General features: G+C 38.2%; 1 protein-coding gene across 1 annotated transcript; it reads right to left on the bottom strand.

Moving 5' to 3' along the window:
- Nucleotides 1–6,317: 6,317 nt before the first annotated feature.
- On the bottom strand, nt 6,318–19,733 carry LOC137953543 (protein IN CHLOROPLAST ATPASE BIOGENESIS, chloroplastic). The gene is made up of 11 exons (XM_068800967.1): nt 19,728–19,733; nt 17,656–17,739; nt 8,691–8,765; nt 8,536–8,578; nt 8,352–8,409; nt 8,070–8,237; nt 7,931–7,993; nt 7,752–7,843; nt 7,515–7,596; nt 6,986–7,096; nt 6,318–6,717 (listed from the first exon to the last, which is right to left on the bottom strand). The coding sequence occupies exons 2-11, from the start codon at nt 17,669–17,671 to the stop codon at nt 6,574–6,576; spliced, it is 852 nt and encodes a 283-aa protein (XP_068657068.1). The 5' UTR covers nt 17,672–17,739; nt 19,728–19,733; the 3' UTR covers nt 6,318–6,573.
- Nucleotides 19,734–21,058: the final 1,325 nt, after the last annotated feature.

Genomic DNA, 21,058 nt, shown 5'->3' with positions numbered 1-21,058 from the left:
CCACATATGAGTACTTTGATACCACGTGAAGTTGCATCCAAGACCCATTCCAAAATGATTAGCCAACTTAAAAAGTCTATTTCTCAACTAATAAACTCAAAATCTTTGAACTCACTAATCCATGTGAGACTATTCCCTAACAACTTTGAAGTTATGTGATGTTAATTATAAACGATTAAGATGGCAACCAAAACCACTTTAGAGTCTACAAAAACTAGAGATGTTGGAAATAGTATTTTGTTTCTCTTGTTAGACAATTTCATAACCGATCGTCTAACTGACCCATTCACTGAGTGGTTTGCCTGAGTGAATGGTGGTCGTCGGTTGTAACTGGTAGCAGTTACAACCTCTCCTCCTTGATGGAAAGGAGGAGTTTAAGTTTGGATCTGGTCTAGCAGAGGGTTGCTTGCCATCAACTAGCCTCTGCGATAGACGAGACATCTCCGATCGCTGGAAATTGATAGCCATGATGGGAGGTGCATTGTCCATTTCAGTTTTATGAATTTTATTTTTGTTTACAAGTTCATGATCAGAAGTCTAGTATTTGGTATCAGAGTTTTCCTCTCTGATTATGGTTTCATTTTCGTTGAGAAAACAGAGCCAAGCTCTGTGCATGCGTCGACGGACATTGATCGCCCCTTTGCGCGTGGCTGGAGGTTGAAAACGACTTCCAATGCGTAGAAAAATAAAAAAATGAAACATAAGTTTAGATTCATTTAAATAACGAGTCAAGGTTGAGTCGACTCAATTCACAAAATCGAATATTTGCGCCAACGGGGATTTGAACATGCGCACTGGATACAATACTGATCCCAGTGACCATTAGCCCCACTGACCTTCATGTATTATCGTTGGATACTCATTTTATACATATTTAAATTGCAGTAAAATTAGTATATCTGTTTTTATTCAATTTCTCTTTTAATTCATATGAATTAAATAATTGTGCAGGCACATATAGTTGTATATTGTGCATATTTTGTTAATTTTTCAATTGTGAAATTTTTTATTTAGGTTTTATGCATATTTTAAGTTGACCTAAATATAAAGAATTAATAATTGACATCAATTTTAGTCTATTTATGTCATATTTTTGGTATACATTTGAATAATTGAGTAATTGCCACAACATTCTTAATTATGAAAATGTCTAGTGACATTAAGTTTAGTCACATAAAGTTAATGACATAAAAAAATATGATTAATCATGGAGATATAATAATTTAACCCCACCGGGTAAATATTATATTTAAGTAATTAATCATGATGGGAAAGAAATACTTAAAAAAATTCTAGTTGCCCACATGCCTAGAATATTCCTTTACAAACAAATTTTTGGGTCCCATTGTAAAGTGACATAAATCGCATATGTGTTATAATCTAAACCCACAGGAAAGATTATAATGATATGCTAATGTATTTGTATGAATTATTTACATGGGTAAATATTAAAAAAAAATTGGTTTCATTACATGTTTAGTAAGTTTGTTGTCTATTTTTTAGTTCTTCAAACTTTGTCTGTCCCAAACTTTGATTCCTCTATTATTCCCCTTGAGAAAATTATATTTAGTGGAATGAGAAAATTCTTTTGTTATTAGGGTGCATGGATCTTGACTTTGCACTTTGAGTAGATGCACCTCCGAATCCCATGGAATCCAGTACCCAAATTGAGAAAGCATCATTTGATCTTTGGGAGTGACCTAATCGATTAAGTTTGATGTTTATTAAGTTTCATATTGGGAAGAATATTCGTGGATCCATTCCTGAATGTGCCAAAGCAAAGGAATATCTTCAAGCTATTCAGGAACAGTTTGAGACTTTCGACAAGGCATTAGCAAGTACCCTGATAACCCAAATGTGTTCCAAAAATTTTACTTGTACCAAGGGTATGCGTGAGCACATCATGCATATGTGGGATTATGGCCGCAAGATTGAAATCGAAGAAGATTGAGATGTCCGAGTAATTTTTGGTCCACTTCACACTTAACTCGCTTCCGTCTGAATATGCACCCTTCAAAATCTCTTATAACACACATAAAGATAAATGGTCAATTAATGAACTTTTGACCATGTGTGTACAAGAGGAAGCCAGGCTGAATCAAGAGAGGATCAAAAGTGCGAATTTGACGACTCGATACAATAAACCTTTTAAGAAAGGGAATGAAAAATGTCTCTTAATAAAGAATATAAGGGTGGTGTCAAATGTTTCTTCTGCAAGAAAAAAAGACATATAAAGAAAACCTGCCCCAAATTTAAACATTGACTTGAAAAGAAAGGTAATCACATATCTGTAGTGTGTTTTGAATCTAATATGACTCATGTTTTTTATAACACTTCATGGATTGATTCTGGTACAATAATCCATGTTGCCAACACCACGTAGGGTTTCTTGAACCAACGAAAATCGACGCCAAGTGAATGCTCCATCTATTCAGGAAACAAGATGGGTTCATATGTAGAGGTGGTTGAAACTTCCAGACTTGTCCTTAATACTGGCTTTGTATTAGACCTTGAAAAGACATTCCATGTTCCATCTTTTGCTAGAAACCTTATCTCAGTTTTAAAACTTTCACCTTTTGGATTTAATTTTAATTTCCTTGGAAATTCCCTTCAAATGTATAAAGACCACGTTCTTGTTGGAAATTGAATTTTAGATGAAGGATTGTTCAAACTTCTTTTAAACCCTACATTTGATTGCGGTCTTACTATTGTGCATGGTATTAATGTTGGCATTAAGCGTAGTGTTATCAATGAGAACTCCTCCATGTTGTGGCATAGGAGATTAGGTTATATCACCATTGATAGAATTAAAAGATTAGTTAATGATGGAGTCCTTAAAGCTCTTGATTTTACTGATTTTAGTACATGTGTGGATTGCATTAAAGGAAAACAAACGAACAAGTACAAGAAAGGTGCCAGGAGGACTTCTGATGTCATAGAAATAATACACATTGATATTCTAGGTCCTTATGATGTATGTTTCAATGGTCAGAAATATTTCATTATCTTTGTTGATGACCATACACGATATATGTATCTCTATCTGCTTTATGATAGAAGTGAAGCAATAAATGCTTTTAAGGTCTATAAAATAGAAGTAGAGAATCAATTAGGCAAACAAATCAAAATCGTGAGGTCAGATAGAAATGGTGAATATTATGGAAGGTACACTGAAAGGGAACAATTGCTTGGTCCTTTTGAAATGTTTCTCGAGGAACAGGGTGTTGTGCCACAATACACAATGTCTGGCGCACCGTCTCAAAATGGTGTGGCTGAAAGAAGAAATCGAACATTAATGGACATGGTGATGAATATGGTTAGTAACTCCGAGGAGTGAAGCTCTCAAAACTATAGTCTATGTGGGTTTCAACCTAGGCAGTTCATAAAATGTCGTTTGAATTATGAAAAAGGCTGGAAACCTAGTTTAAGGCATGTACATGTTTGGGGTTATCTAGTTGAAGTTCGGATTTACAATCTACATGAGACAAAGTTATACTCTAGAACAATCGGTGGACATTTCATTGGCTATGTAGAAAAGTCTAAGGGATACAAATTTTACAATCCATCTCGTTCAACAAGAATTGTCGAATCTAAAAATGCAAAGGTCCTTGAGAATGATGAGATTAGTGGGAGTACCCAACCTCGAAACTTAGTTTTTAAGGAGCAAACAAGTTTTCAACCTACTCCTACAACTTCACATGGATTGGTTGTTATTCATGATAATCATCAAGATCCGATTACTCAAGTACAACTAATAGTTGAAGAACCATCTCATCATGAGGATACTCCTATTGATCCAGTTACTCAACATTCTCAACCTGAAAATGTTGAAGTACCATTAAGATCTTCAAGAGTTAAGAAACCTATAATTTTTTTAGAGTATGAAGTGTACCTTCAAGAGTCTGACATGGACATTGGTCTGAAGATGACCCTATTACGTTTTCACAGGCCATGAGTGGACATAAATCCACATTATGAAATAATGCCATGAAGGAAGAATTGGATTCAATGAATAAAAACCAAGTCTGGGATCTTGTTGAATTGCCTAAAGGAGGGAAGGCCATTGGCTGTAAGTGGGTTTTTAAAGCCAAAAGAAAATCTTTAGGCAATTTTGAAAGATATAAGGCAAGACTTGTAGCCAAAGAATTTACTCAACAGGAAGAAAATTAATTATCATGATACCATCTCTCATATTTCAAAGAAGGAATCATTTCGGATAATCATGACATTAGTAACTCATTATGATATAGAGTTACATCAAATGGATGTGAAAACGATTTTCCTCAATGGAGACCTAGAAGAAGAGGTTTACATGAAACAACCTGAAGGTTTCATTTAAGAGGGGAATGATCGTTTGGTTTGTAGACTTAAGAAATCTATATATGGACTAAAACAAGCCTCCCGTCAGTGGTAGTTAAAATTTCATGATGTTATTTCTTCATTTAGTTTTACGGAGAATATCATGGATTAATGTATATACCATAAGGTCAGTGGGAGCAAAATAATTTTATTAGTCCTATATGTAGATGATATTCTACTTGCTTCAAGTGATTTAGGATTACTTCATGAGTTAATCAATTCTCTCAATGAAACTTGATATGAAAGATATGGGCGAAACTTCTTATATCATAGGCATAAAAATTGATAGAGACATATCCCAAGGGACATTAGGATTATCTCAAGAAACCTATATCAAAAAAATTCTAGAGATATATCGTATAAATAATTGTTCATCTTGTGTTGCACCTATTGTCAAAAGTGATAAATTAAGTTTGGAACATGATCCACGAAATAATTTAGAGAATGAGCAAATGAAAAAAATTCCGTATGCTTCCGCAGTTGGGAGTTTAATGTATGCTCAGGTTTGCACAAGACCTGACATAGCATATGCAGTGAGAATGTTGGGCAGATATCAAAGTACTCCTGGTTTTGACATTTGGAAAGCTGCAAAGAAAGTCATGTGATACCTTTAAGGACTAAAAACTACAAGCTTACATACATATGATTTGATCATCTAGAAGTAATTGGATATTCAGAATCTAATTTTGTTGCTTGCCTTGATTCGAGAAAGTCGACATTAGGATACGTCTTCTCATTAGCTGGACGGGTCATTTCTTGGAGAAGTGCAAAGCAATCGTTGATTACTACTTCAACCACAGAAGCAAAGTTTGTAGTATGTTTTAAAGCGTCATCACAGACTATATGGTTGAGGAGTTTTATTTCAAGGCTTGAAATTGTTAACACAATTTCTAAGCCATTAAGAATTTATTGCGATAATTCTGCAACAGTGTTTTTGGCCAAGAACAATAAGAGTGGAAGTCGTAGTAAACATATTGACATAAGTTTTTAGTTGTTCGAGAACATGTCAAAACAAACAAAGTGGTTGTGGAACAAATCAACACCGGACTAATGATTGTTGATCCGTTGACAAAAGGTCTACCACCCATTGCTTATAAGGGACATATTGAACGTATGAGACTTAGTTCTATTATGTAATTTATGTAATTGAGATTCTCTTTATGTTTGTATCACAATTTGTCAATTGAAAAACTCCATTAAGTTCATTTTTGTTTTCTCTTATTTGGTTGTATACATAAAGTTTAGAGAATGACAATAAAAGATGATCTTGAATGAGCATTTGGAAGTTCATTCATAAATAAATGTGCAACATAAGGTTCTTATTCAATGGAAACAGTTACATTATAATACATGGAAGGTAATACTTGCACTAAAGGACTTACCACCACGATTCATGTAATTTAATCTTCTTTGGTTGAGTATAAGGATATTATATCCGTGAGAAGCATTCTTGAAGATGTATCCATACTCAATGATACATAATAAGTATGCGAATGGGTCAAGTGGGAGAATGTTAGTCAATTCCACAACCAATCGCCTAACTGACCCATTCATTGGGTAGTTACCCTGTGTGGATGGTAGTCGTTAGTTGTAACTGGTAACAGTTACAACCTCTCCTCCTTGATGGAAAGAAGGAGTTTAAGTTTGGATCTGGTCTAGCAGAAAGCCGCCTGGATGTTACCATCAACGAGCCTTTACGATAGACGAAACATGTCCAATCACTGAAAATTGATCACCATCACGAGAAGTGCATTTTCCGTTTTAGTTTTATGAATTTCATTTCTGTTTAAAAGTTCATAATCAGAAGTTTAACTTCTCTCATTACAACTTTATGTAAAGAAAATTTGGCTTTGGAAAAAAATCATCATTTAATTGTTTTATTGATTGTCTTTAGCGGTCAAAGCTTTTTTTGTTTTCTTTTCAAGTACACATGCGTGGTCAAGTTAATGAGCATTATACAAAAAGTATTAAGATGGCAACTGAAAAATGTACATGGAAATAAACTGTAGGGCTTCATACTTAGCTTAACAACATACTTTCAAAAAACTTGAAATAATACGATGCAATTGCACCAAACTTGAGCTGACTCGACTTGGTCGATTGCAAGCCAAGCTCCTAGAGCTTGTAGAATACAAAAACAATGGCTGAACGGCCTGCAAGTCAAAAGTCTTCCCCAACTCATAGAACTAAATTGTTGTAAAACAAAGAATGAACTCATGAATCTCTGTAGAGAACGAATCTTGCCATTTCATCAAGTCCAGCCTCCTTATAATATTCTGCAATTTGCTCCACATAATCAGTCCATGTCCCTTCTATGGATGCCAAGTCCAGCAAAAATGCAGCTTGATCCAACGCAATCTGAGAAAATAAACAATAGTCAAAGTGCTGAAAAAAAAAACAAAAGAAAATTAAAATATGCAACTCAAAGAATCTCCTGAAAATCATTAATATAATCACAGGTGCAAGTGGCTCAAGATAAAGCAGATATGAACTGTGAAGAGGAAGATAAAAGTCCAGATAGAGCTTTCATGGCTTTCCTAGTCAATACACTCAAAATTATCTCCTCAATCCTTCGCTGAAATCTCGAAAAACTGATAAGAAAAATGACATGGCTAGTTGTGAATACCTGTGCAAGTGGTTTTCCCTTCTTCAAGTCCTCTTGTCTACCCTCTTCAGTCACCCTCTCTTTTATATACTCAATTTGCTCATCCTCCCATTCAGCAATTGTAGCCACATCCTGAACAAAATAGAATGGTTGAAATTTGTGGAAGAGTTATTTCAAGTTTACCCAACTTGAGGTTGCACATGAGTAGAATTCCAAGTGTAGGCTGCTTCTACAGCTGCAGAAACCACAGTCAAGTGGCAAAAATCTCATCTTTTGTGTGTTTATGCTGTACAAGCAATGAATTTTACCGGTTGGACAAGAACTGCTATATGGTTTTTTCAGCTGCTCATGTTAAGTGATTCAAATTCAGTCAATTTCAGGTTATAGAAGGAATTCCCTTTTTCACATTGTGCCAATGCATTGGATATCCCAAAGGGAGAGCCACAGTCACATACATGATGTGAAAAGGCAAACTTATGTTACTTCACTGCACCTTAAGTTGGGTAAACATTAACTACTAGGCAAAGTAAGCGACAAGAGAAACCAATACATGGTATCTGCAACCCAATGTCCACCATGGTGATTTCAGTGCCGCCCTTGCAGCATCTTTTGCTTCCATCTTACGTCCAACCCTAGAAAAAAAAACTCGGAAAGAACAAAGTCAAGGATATATCAGAGAAACTTCAACATAATGACAAAAAGTTCCATTTGCCACTTGTATTTCACCCAAATGCTATTTAGAAAGAGGTAAAAGGCAGCTTATGCTTTAAGAAAAATTTCTACGAACTTCAGAAAAACCTCTGCATTAAACACAAAAGGCCGTGCAAATCCAGGAAAGTGACCCTTTGCATAGAACTCTCCTGTCACCATTGCAGAAACCTAGCAACAAGCAACAAGACAGTGAAGCTGACAACATATAATGTAGAGGATTTGATAACCCAAAATCATGAAGTGGATAAACCTCACATGGTCTCCTTTCTCCAGATGTTGAGTTACTTTACGCTCCAATACATCAGGAAACAAACCAACCTGAGTGCGTGTAACAAAGAATTTAGTTTGCCCGCATAGAGCTCTTGGTAATTAAACTATTATACTAATTACTCACGTTCTTCAGAAGATAGACCTCCACATTAGAAATCTGAGACCTTGCAAAATCACCCATTTTATAAAGTTTTTCACCAGCAACAGATGAAGCCTCAAACAGCTTACCATTCCTATCATCACAGTGCTTTGCATCTTCTTCAACAAGAAGCCTATGGATATACTGGTCAACCTACTTGTTTACACATGACCAAAATTGAAGTATCATAAGTGAATATAATATATAACAATGGAAGTCAAATTCCTTAAAAACAATGGAAGTCATCCTCATTTTAGTGTATCTTACACTTTTAGCTAACAGCCACACTCCATGCTTACGAACCTCTACAACAGGCATCTCCATCCTGTGTAAAGTGGTTGAGGAACAGCTTCATCAAAACTGATATATGGAATTCTAGAAGCACCATTCTAGTAATAAACATTCAAATTTTTCAAAAAATTACAACAGGTATCAGAAATTTTACTCATACCCAGGTGGAGCCGTGGGCCATCGCAGCAATGCAGTCAGAACACCTGCCACACAAGATAGACTTTGCTGATAAGAAAAATTAGCTGCAATACTGAGAAAAGAATCACCGTATAGTTTAAATTTTTTGTAATGAATGACAATGCATTTAATCTGGACCTGACTGGTTTTCTGATAGAGGGATTGCAAGAGGAATCAACCCTTGCCTGTCTCCAGGCAATACAACAATCTCTCCTGCAAGAATGACAATAAAAGCCTCCAAGTATTAGCCCTACAAAGAAATGACTCACCTACCACATAGATTGACAAACTGTAGAATTCATGAATTAAGTAGCTTGAGAAAGGAGAGATAAGATTGACAACTGTAGAATTCAAGAATTAAGTAGCTTGACAAGGGAGAGATAAAGAGGGGGAAGAGAGTAGAGGGCTTAGGAAGTTGCTGCAGGAAGAAAACTAAAAACTCCATTGGTTAGAGGTATATACATTAAAAAACTCTGGCTTGATTACAAAATGACACAGTTTTTTCCCCTAAACCACTCAGTCCCCCACAGCAACATCCGAAATCATCCAAATCCCACCAAACCTTCTCCGTGACAGGTAGAGAATTTTGAGTCGCTCCATTCTTGTCCAAACATCCCCCGGCATCATCAAATCCAGCATTCTTCACTGGCTGATTAACGAACTTCACCTCCCTTACACTCCCAAAATCTCCTATCTCAATCCCCAAACTTTGTTTGTTTATTTCAGAACCCAGCAGGAGTCTTTTGCGGCTCTTGCCCTCATACCCCACACCACCTCAGGCATCATCAGGCTCTCAGAGTGGCTCCCCTCGGCACCCTCCAGCCAGTGCGGCCAATGGATATCTGTTACAGGGCTTCCTGCCGAGCTATGGCAGAACGCGGTTTTCTCGAGAGTGGTGTCTGAGTTTGGCTCCATCATTGCTTTGGACCCACTCATGGAGCACTGACACCGTCTGGATGAGGCCCGGATCCTCATCAATCCTCTTCACCCGTGTGAAGGGCAATATTTCAGATGTGTTATAGTGGATAAAGCGCAGTACTGGATCCATATCAACATTGCTGAGATGGATGATTTTAGAGATGTGGTCCCTGAAATCATCAAGCCTCAGGAAACAACACTGCTAGTCAATGCTTTGGGAATAGCACCTTTGGACTCTGCGCGCCCTCCCCCCAGTGGAATCGATCCCCTCCCCCCCAAGCTGCTTTATAGCAGGCATGGGACCTATTCTCACTGACCCCCCCCCCCCCCCCCCCTCCTCCTCGACTTTCCCTCCCATTTATCCGACACATCACCCACCCACCCCAGTCCCCCACAAAAAATACCCCTGGCCCAGACAAAACCTACTCAAAACTTCCAACTGCAGTCCCCCCCTCCCCTGTCTTAACTCCAGAAATAACCTCACCCTCACTTTCCCTCCCCATTGAAACCCCAACGTGTCCCCCTATAAATCGTCCCCATAGCCCCCACACTCCACAAGCTTCCCCCTAGATAATGGACTCCCCCCCCTCTTTCACCTCCAAGAAATCCCCACCCCGAAAATTACCTCTCCGACAGAGTGTCCAAAACTGGAGAGCGTACTCCTCGTGGTCACAAGCAAAACATTTCTCCTCCTCCCGTTGTCACCTACCAACGCCGAGCTAGAGGCCAACTGAGACAGCTTCTACAGGGAGGACCCAGTGCCACCACTCGATACCCCCGCAACCCAGAGACGGGAGATTTCATCCTTCCAGAGTCGGGTGAAAGAGCTCAAAAGTTTGTGGCTGTTCTCCAATCAGAACAACACAAATACGACCCAGAAACCTGGGCCCAGATAGTGGAACTTGCTAAGGTGATGGGCACGGTCTTCACGGAGCCTCTCCCAGGAGATAACCACCCATCTCCTAGAAAAAGAAAAATGACCATTGATTATTTTCTCCTAGAATGTTCGTGGAATTGGGTCCTTGCGTCGTCGCGCCTCCATGCGGGCCCTCCTTGCCTCTACTAAGGCAAACGTTGTTGTTCTCCAAGAAACCAAAGCGACTTCTCTTCCCCTTGGATATATCCGAGAGTTGTGATACCTGAAGGAGCCCGGCCGGGCTTCAGTGGATACAATGGGATCAGTTGGCGGCATCCTACTGATGTGGGACAGCAATACTATCGAGGTGCTTGATCGTTGTTGTAGCTCTTACTCCCTTGGCATCAAGTTGTGAGACAAAGGTTCAGGGAACATTTGGTGCCTAGTTGGTGTCTACGGCCTTACTAGACACCACGAGCGCCACCTCTTTTAGGATGATCTATTGATGACTTGTCAGATGTGGCCTATTCCTTTGATGCTTGTAGGCGCCTTCAATGTTACTCGCTTCTGCCATGAGAAATCCCCGCCGTCCCAGAGAATCATAACCTCCATGAGGCTTTTTGCTAACTTTATTGGCAGCTGGGACATGGATGAGATTACCCTATCTAGGAAGATCTTCACTTGGTCGAATGGCAGACAACTCCCTACCCTCTCCAAGCTGGACCGATTCTTAGCCAACAACGATTGGCTTCAGCTCTACAGTAATGTCTCTAGCAAAGTGCTCAATCGAGTCGTCTCTGATCATTGACCGATTATGGTTGATACCCATTTTGGCAGTTGCCCCCCCCCCCCCCCCCACATTTTAGATTCAATAATAATTGGATGGCGAACCCCTCTTTTGATCTCTCTCTCCAATCCTTCTAGGAGAATATGACCATTGCTGACCCGAGCAGGTGGACCTTCCCAATCAAGCTCAAGATGTTGAAGCCGTTGCTGCGGTCTTGGGCCTCTGATAAGAAGGCCTCTTCCTCGGCTGTGAGAGCCAATGTCCTTGCTCAGATAGCCAGTCGAGAGGCCTCTCTTCTCCAGAAGTTTCTCAGAGGTATGCCCTTCAAGGGCAATTGCAGTCCTTCACCCACAGTGAGCTAGTGCTAGAAGCAACGTGCAAGATTCAAATGGCTCTCCGATGGGGATGCTAATACTAAATTCTTCTATGCAGTCGCCTCTGCAAGAAGAAGGGCCAACCACATCACCATGCTCAGCGTCAACGGTGAGACCACCTCGGACCGAACCCTTATTTCTGACTCACTGGTGAATTTTTTTGTAGATTTATACTTTGATCACTAGCCAGTCCGCCCTTTCTTCTAAAGGGTTAAACTCCAGGTTATTCCATTAACTGCAGCTAGCCTCATCGAGCTCTCCTTCTCCAGCCGGGAAATTGAAATTGCAGCCCTTGGTCTTCCTCTGGATCGTGCTCCGGGCCCGAATGGATTCAACGGGGAATTTTATCGCCATTACTGGCCCTTCATCAAAGACGACATTTCCGGCATGGCCCACTCCTTTTATCAGCATAGCATCAGATATAGTGGCATTGGAGCCTCTTTCATTGCCTTCATCCCTAAAAAAGATGGGGCAGATCTCCCATCCAACTTCTAGCCTATCAGTCTCACCACCAGTGCATATAAGGTGATTGCGCGCCTCCTTGCTAGTCGACTCAGGGCGGTCCTCCATATTGCCATTCACCATGGCCAGAGTGCTTTTATTAAGGGAAGATACATTCTTGATTCGGCCATGGCATATCATAAACTTAGACATCATTTCAAGGTTCTCAAGCTCCCCAGATTCATCCTCAAGCTAGACTTCGAAAAAGCATTTGACAGAGTTAACTGGAAGTTTCTGGATACCCTCCTGGGGAAGATGGGATTCGGGGAAAAATAGCGCTTCTAGATCCAAATTTGCATCTCCTCTGCAAACTACTCCGTTCTTCTCAACAGAACAGTTTGTGGTATTTTAAGGGAACCAGGGGAATCAGACAGGGAGACCCCCTCTCCCCCTTGCTCTTCAACATGGTAACAGAATATATATCCTCCTTGATCTACTCAGCCAAGAACATGGGATGGCTCCTCCGCACGACAAAATGCACAACCTTTGATATACCAATCCTCCAGTTTGTAGATGATACTATTTGTTTTGGGGTTGGTACTATGGAACAGATAAGAAAACTGTGTACTGTTTTGGGATTATTTGAATTGGCTTTCATTCAAAACATAAACTGGGGAAAAACCACTCTTCTTGGCTACCACATTGATCCAGCTAGGCTTTGGGATATGGCGGACTACTTGGGATACTCTGTGGAAAATATGCCACCTACATATCTTGGGCTCCCACTTTTTGATTCTCGGCCTTCGGTGTCACTATGGTCCCCCTGCATTGAGAATTTTGAAAAGAGGCTAGCCACTTGGAGGGGTAAGGTTTTATCTACAACAGAGCGTCTCACTCTCCTCAAGTATTGTCTGGCAGGGCTACCAAATTATCTGTTATCATTCATGCACTGTCCGGCCTCCGTATGCTCCAAAATTGATGCCATCTGTCGGCGATTTCTCTGGAGAGGATCAGAAGACACCTTCAGATACCATTTGGTTAGTTGGAAGGATATTTGCATGCCTCATAATAGGGGAGGATTAGGCATCCGGCCTACGAGGGAAATGAACAAAGCTCTTATGCTCAAATGGATTTGGAGCTTCAACAACAAGCATAACAGTTTATGGAGGAAAATGGTTAAATTCTACCTTCAGTTTTCGGGTGCTTGGTGGAGAGAGGGTGGCGCCGCTCGCCTGCTATCCCTGATATGAAAATCAATTTTTAAGCTCCTTCCAATATTCAGAGATGCTACTTTGTTTCACACGGGTAATGAAAGGACCCTACTCTTCTGGTCGGATGAATGGTGTGGTCCCGATCCCTCTTGCAGGACTTCACGGGGTTGACTAGGGTGGGTAGAGACCTCTCTTGCTCTGTGGATGATTCATGGAGAGATCAGTCGTGGAGTCTCCCGTTCCGCCGGGGACTAAATGATGAGGAATTGTCGGCTTTTTGCTATCTCCTTACCAGACTCAACAATTCTACTATCCGGGAGCAATCAGTTGACAAGCTGATTTGGAAGCCCAACATTAATGACCGATTCATTGTTACTTCTGCTTACTCTCATATCAGAAAGCAAGACTACAATGTACATGAGTATAAGGCAAATCTGACTTGGAAACTCTCAACGCCAAGCAAAGTCAAATTTTTCGTGTGGTCGGCCATCAGAGAACAAATTCTTACTTCTGACAACCTTCATAGAAGAGGCTTCACTGTCCCTGATTTTTCTTGTCCCTTTTGTAGTGAGTATGATGAGACAGTCCAGCATGTCCTCTTATATTGTGGATTTTCATGGCAAGTTTGGATGAAGATTTTTCAGAAGATTGGGCTCCAAGTGGGGCTACATCAGGACCTCTTTGGCACCTTTGAGATGGTTAGAGGGACTCACCTTCCTCGGTTGGGCAAGTTAATACTTTTGGCCTATCTTGCGCATGTTCCGTGGTGCATTTGGCTCAAGCGAAATAACCAGAGATTCAACTCAAAAGCTTGCACCCCGAACAACACGACTTCTCATGTCGTTGGCCTCATCTCGAGCTGGCTTCATACAAGGAAGAAATTTGCTGCTCTATCGGGTATTTCCCTTCGGGAAAATTGGAGCTCGATCGCCCATATGCCCCCTACAGAACTCCGAGTATGGCCATCTAGGATCCTCCCCCTTGTGACTGCATTAAGCTCAATTTTGATGGTAGTGCTATTGGTTGTCCTGGGTCGAGTGGAGCAGGCGGTGTTTTCAGAAGTCACAATGGTGGTCATTGCCAATACTTTCTTATGCTGGTCTGGTGGGCATTGCCAATACTAATATTGCTGAAGTTAGTGCTTTTTTATTCGGCCTCCAAATCTTCAAGGATCGTCTCCATGGCAAGTTAATCATTGAAGGCGACTCGAAGACTGTTATTAGTTGGTGTTCCAAAGAGCTCCTCCCAGGCGCCATTGGTCCATCACAGATAGTATTGCTGACATTGTATCTTATATCCATTGTAATTGGAATCGCATTCCTAGATCAACCAACTCTTTGGCTAATAAATTCGGAACTTCCCAACAATCTTTTATTGTTGAGGAAGGCTTCCCCCCTCTATAAATTGCTCTTTTGAGCTTTTGCCTTAATAAAAATCAGCATCATTTAAAAAAAATGACACAATTTATCCCATTAGTGAAGACATCTCTAAGCTGATCTACAAAAATGATATAGGGTGTTGTAATATTGTCACTCATCACTACTTCTCAAATAAAATGACAATCAACCTCTACATGTTTGGTTCTTTTAAAGAAAACTAGATTGTTAGCAATGAAGATGATTGTTTAGTTATCACACTCCATCACCACAACATCCTTTACATCAAAACCATATTCCACATGACAAATTTAACCACATGCCATTGTCTAGTTCTCAGCTTCAACACAGGATCTTGCAATAATTATTTACCTCTTTATTACTATTTTTTGTTTTGTTTGAGAAACTCTTTATTACTAAATTTCCTCCAACAACAATGCAATACACATAAGTGGACCTACCAACTTGGAATTATCACATCCTGAATAAAAAAATATTAATGTTGTTGAGTGAAAAAAAGTCTCACATTAAGAAATGTTAAAAAAAATAATTGGGTTATTAGGTTGAGCAATAAGCCTCCTAAGTGGCTAGTCATTTTGGATGGAACCAGGCTCAACCTAACAGTGGTATCAGAGCAATTCGATCCACAAATCCAAGCTTAAGGTCGATTCTCTCTTCCTCAAATCTGCAACTTCATCTAGGACAGTTTTTCTCAACTACCATCTGATGATTGAACTCAAAGGGCTAAAGGTTAATGGCTTTTGTTTCTATCTAAAGCAGTTATCGTGTGCTATTGTGATCCTATGAGGATCGTATGAAGTTCTGAACTATCTGGAGACTTACTGTTTGTGTCACCTAGTCTAGAACACAAGTTTGCCTGCACAAATTGAGTCCTAACGAGTTTACTGTCCAAGTCAACAAATATTTCATAAATTTTATTTATCTAAAAAGAAAAATTGGCACAAAAAGCAGTGATAGTCATGCAGAAATAAAGCTTTAGTCAACTAACAATTTGAGCCATCAAGAACACATCTTGAAATTACATTTTATACCTTTCTAAAAATCCCTTTAAAAGTTTACTTTCCAAGGAAACAAACATCTCATTGATTTGATTTTTCTACAAAAATAAATCAGCTTCGAAAGCAGTGAAGGTCCAGCAAAAACAAGGTCATGAATGACGGGACCAAGCAATTTTCACCATAAAAAAAGATCTATAAATTACAAATTATACTGAAAAATGGTGAGCTACTTTCTATTGCAAAAAATCTTCTTCGTCCAATTTTCCTACAGGAAGAATCACATTGCAGAAAAGAAAAGTTGTGCTGAAAGAAGATATAAGCAGCAGAAGACGAAAGTCAAGTCCACCATTACTATTGCAAATTATTGATTGAGATGGCACCTGAAACACATTCACAAGAACAAGTAGAAGATTTATCTACCAAATTGGACAACGTCAGGCAACATATAAGTGGGTCAACTACCTGTTTTGACCATATTGAAGTTCAGCTCAACAACCTTAAGGCCACTATTCAAGATAGAGAAAATTTTATCATCTAGACCGTAAACTAGCTCTTCTAGATGCTAGAGATTAATTTAGTGAATGGAGCTAACATAGAACCAACTTAGACAAACCACGTCAATACTCTCGCCAAAGAAGGCAACAGATCTGAGAACAAAAGCCATGCCCTTGCCTTCACTAAAGAAGCCATCCAACAACCCCAATGGAAGCCTCCACCCATGGCTTGCTCCTCTTTCCTATGTCTCCGTGATTTCACATACAAGAATTTCTTGTGACTGCAATATTCTGATCAGAAAATTGAATGACCGAACCAAAAATTGTTGGATGATATCATTTAAACCCACAATCTGGATGCACAAAAACTTTCCTATTAACAGTTTTTAAAGTGATTTTTACAACATACGTATCATTCCAATGAATAATATCAATATATGATCAATCATCACCATTATGACTATCACTGCCATGCACGGAAGTTTCCTCATTGATCGCCATGTTCGGCATCAGCACAGCTAGTTTTCCATCGCATCACTCTCCACTGCTCCATCGTGTCAAACTCAAGTTGCAGATTTTAAAGACCAATTTTGTGTTTTCTTTTTTTGGGGTTTAAAATGGAGATTGTAATACATTTTGTTACAAGCTGAAGTTATACACCCCAAGTTGAGGGGGACCGATAGAAAGTAAACTCCTAAGGTTTACAAGTTGCATGGAGATTAACGTAATTTTGAATATTTTAGAAGTTATAAATAGCAGAAAGGATCTCTAAACCGTAATCTTGCCTAACATTGTTCTCCTGCAATTTTTCACAAATGAATATGGTTTTGAAGCAAAGGATCCAATGGAGATGTGGTGTGATGACCAAGTAGCTATCTACAATACCAGCAATTCAATCTTACTTGAGTGAACCAAATACATAGAAGTATTGTCATTTCATTCAAGATGGAATGATGAGTAACAATTACAACTCTTTATATCAAGTCCATTTATCTGCTTGGAGATATCTTCGCTAAAGCCCTAAGGAAACAAGAATTCTTACCCTTCTGTAAAAAGTTGGGTTTGTTTGATATATATGCTCTAACTTGAGGGAGAATGTTAGATTGTAGCCCCTAAGGGTTATTTTGTCTTTTTATTTTATAGTTGTGGTAGTTAGACTGCTTCTCCCACCCTTAGTATGTTAGTTTTTAAAATTTGCATAGTATATTGGTCTAGTTTATGAGTTTCAGCTATGTTTATTGTATAATTAGGAATATTTTAGTCATTTTATGTAATTTTCCACTTAACTGATACATAAAAGAGTAATAGGCAAAGTTGAACCCTATCCAATAGAGGACTTCCCTTGCGGCAGTCCTCCAAGCCTCTTCTGGTTCTTCCGTATTTTTCTCTGCTTTAATATCTGGTTCATCAAATTCTACAGATAATACCAACAGTTATGCTACAACATAACTTTTGAAAACATACGGCATGCTTAAAATGAAAAAGCCAAACAAATGCTTGAGACAAGCAATTGAATCCAGAGGAAGTAGAGCAGCAGCTCGAACATCAGCATCATCAGTCAAAGAAAGAACAACTTAGCAACGACTGCAGTCTAAAAAGTTACAATAAGAGGCAAAATAACTCCCACCTTTTGCACGAAGCATGTTTAACAAATAATTTAGATGCTCTGGAGGTTGAATTGCAGCAACACTATTAATGAATGATGCATGACCTGCAATTCATTCCAAGTGAAGTTATAAACAATCCTCCATCCAGTTATTAACTTGATTGCTTAGAAAAAATAAGGATTTTAGTTATCACCATTCAAACTCATAAAGATACTTTCAGCTTACCTTCCTGAAAAATCTTAATGAAAGAACTAAAGTAGTTTAACATAAAGCAATTGAAAGTGGCAAAAATGAAAAGACAAAAACAAAAACAAGCTGGCTAACAGATCTAATCTCTCTCTCTTAGAGAGATATATGTCATTATATTACAGTTTTTCTCTTGATTCATTAATAATAAAGAGAAATTTTCTTTCTCTTTTTGTGAGGCTTTATATCAACCTTTTTCAGTTGGATCAGGAAGATGGAAAAACCAATGAGATATTCTCTCCAATTTCCACCATTACCAGATTTTAAGCAACAGATTCAATGACCATACCCTTCATCCCCAATGCAAAGCTCTGTTATTCTTGCTTTACCTTCTTTCACTTCTTTCCCTTGTCCAATTGATCCTTCAGATCTTGCCCATCAAAAAACCATAGATGTTCCAGACAGAGACAAGGAACTGATGTCAATATCCTGCTCCAACTGTTCAAAGAGATTCTCAACCTCACAGAGTTTACAGGGGCAGCAATATGGCTACAAAAAAACAAAAAAAGGACAGACATTGGGGTCCCAAATATCTCAAGCCAAATACCCAGGTTTCCAAAACAGCCACCAGTTTATTCGTCATTATACACCTCATAGCAATCTTACTCACCTCTGTTCCTTTCCACGACAAGTAAGTAAACTTCAGGGCAAGCGAGTGAACTGGTCACTCCAAGTGACATCACACACTATACCCCAAGGACATATTGTTGGTTTTGATGTTGTCTTTTTAGAGGGTGAGTTGGTTTTAATGTCTATCAAGGCTGTATTGATAAAGCACTCTCGAAGAGTCTCTTAACCATGTTCTCTGATCTCTAAGTTTGCATTTAAGGAATAAATTAATGATTAAGAATGGAACCAACAATGATTTGGCTACCTTGTTTTGTTTTTGAGTTGTTAATCTAAATTGTTCCACAAATAAAAAAATCTTTACATCTCCATATCTTTCTTTCTTATTTGGATACCTTTTTTTTATGTTTGATTTGGCAAATATTTATACAGTTTCTTCCTCAAATAGGTGTTTGCAAGAACCAGCTATTCTTACAATAACTAATATCAATGGAAAGTCTCGTCAATAATTCATGAAATTTGTATCTTAAAGCCTCCATAGTAACCAAATGGCACAAATGGGAGTTGGTGCAGCATCAGGTAAAACCTTTCCAAAGCAAAGCTTTTTAGATATTTGAGTAAACATACAGACAACAAATTCTTAAACCTCAAATTTAAGTTAAAGGAGATCCCATTATAAAAGAAATTAGTACGTATAGGAATTAAATTTGTACGAAATTTATCTGAAAGCAAATCTTCAAACCCTTTGGATTAAGGCTTTTACAGTAAAGTGGAATGTAAGACATAGATATAGATAGATAACAATAAGAGAAGGATTAATCATCCATGTGAAGAGCTGGCATTGGATGAGCCTTAAAACCTTCTTGTCAAAAGGCTAAGAACCCAGGGAAACTTTTACATCCTAAGTCGTTAGCAACTAGGCTTACTCGTCATATTCCTAAACCTTTAGATCCTTTGTTCTTCCCATTTTCTTCTATCAAAGATTGCAATATGTTAACAACTGAAAGATGTTTTGACCAACATATTTTCTGTACGTCTTACGAATTAAGTTGCAACAAACAACAGGTTCACAATGATACGTAGAAGCTGCACATGAGGCACAGACATATCCACTATACAAATAAATAGAAACAGCGATAAATGCTCGATAACGGAAAAGTATGGATAGAGTTGCTACTTAGATACTGGGCGTAGATTCGTGTTCTGTTGCTATAACTGCAAGAGATGAGATGACTAAACAAGAAGAGAAAACCAGACAGATACATGACATTAGCACTACCTGAAGAAGCCGAAGACAAAGAAGAAGAAACGGCAGCAGAACATCGACGTCGAAGGTTAGCGCCGCCCCGGAGAAATGCGGGCAGAACAATCCCACACGGGCTCCCGCTCACCGTGACGCTACCCAGCTTCATTCTCCTTGCTACAATGGTTCACACAATCTCGCATACCTCATAAATTCAAATTATCCGGAAAAAAAGAATTTTTTTGTCGTACGGGTGGCATATAGCACGCTCAACCTCACTGTGTTTGAGCTTATTTTTATTTAAATATTTTGAATTCGATTTCGAGCTGAGGTAATCCTTGAGCCTAAAATTGTTATCTAAGCTCCAACCCAATAATTTTAACCAAGTTCAAACTCCAACATATATTTAAAACTTTTCAAAAAATATATGTCAAATAAATTGTATATAAAATTATGTATACATTTTACATAAAATTGAACATAACCTCTACTTAAAATTGGACATTACCTATGTATATAATACCTACATAAAATTGTCTATATACTTCATAAATACTGTATAGTATTATGGATAAACTTTATATAATAATTAACTACAAAAAAAATTAAATAAAATATCAATATCAATTTACAATCACCAAATAAAAACTATAAATCTAGTATAAACTTATAAATTATAGTTCTTTCTCTTCATATTAGAAAAAAATATACTAAGTCTCCGCATGAGCAAAATTTCCACCAATGACGAAAACAAAAAAATAAAACTTATTATTGTCAGATAAAAAAAATTCTTCCACTACTAGTTACTTAATGTAGTTAAAAATATTAAAATTACCATGATGAGAAAAACATGAAAAATCATGTAACTGGTAGCATTATCTCCACAATCTTCTTCTCGGGCTGTAATCATAAAACAAATTTTTAATAAATAAAACTAAAAAATATACTTAAAAATATCATAATAAATAATTATTTAAAAGAAATTTACCTTTTGATTTTTTTTTTACACCGTGAAGAGCCCGAACCCAATCACTGCCACAAATCAAAGCTTGAACTGTAATTGGTGCCAAGGAAGAACAATATGAGTACTCTGAAGCTACTATGGATATAGGAATTATTAGGATGTATGTTGCCATCTTAAATAATACTTAAAATTTCATATGATTCACTTTTCACCATTCTAAAACATCAAAATCATATTGAGAAGTTTACTCACAAATATACACACCTTCTTCAAGATAATTTTCCAATTCTGACCTTGGTGAATTAACTACTTCCACTTGTTTCACATAAGTCATTAACTTTGACCAACCTGAACTTGATGAAGAATACGACCTATGACTTGTGGATACACTCATAGAGCTAGT

Source organism: Aristolochia californica, unplaced genomic scaffold, assembly GCF_029961685.1.
Source record: "Aristolochia californica isolate CCGP_79_NKW_82.1479 unplaced genomic scaffold, dmAriCali1.0.hap1 SCAF_16, whole genome shotgun sequence".
NCBI classification, from domain to species: domain Eukaryota; kingdom Viridiplantae; phylum Streptophyta; class Magnoliopsida; order Piperales; family Aristolochiaceae; genus Aristolochia; species Aristolochia californica.
The sequence above is the reverse complement of the archived record's forward strand: the minus strand, read 5'-3'. Positions and strand labels throughout refer to the sequence as shown.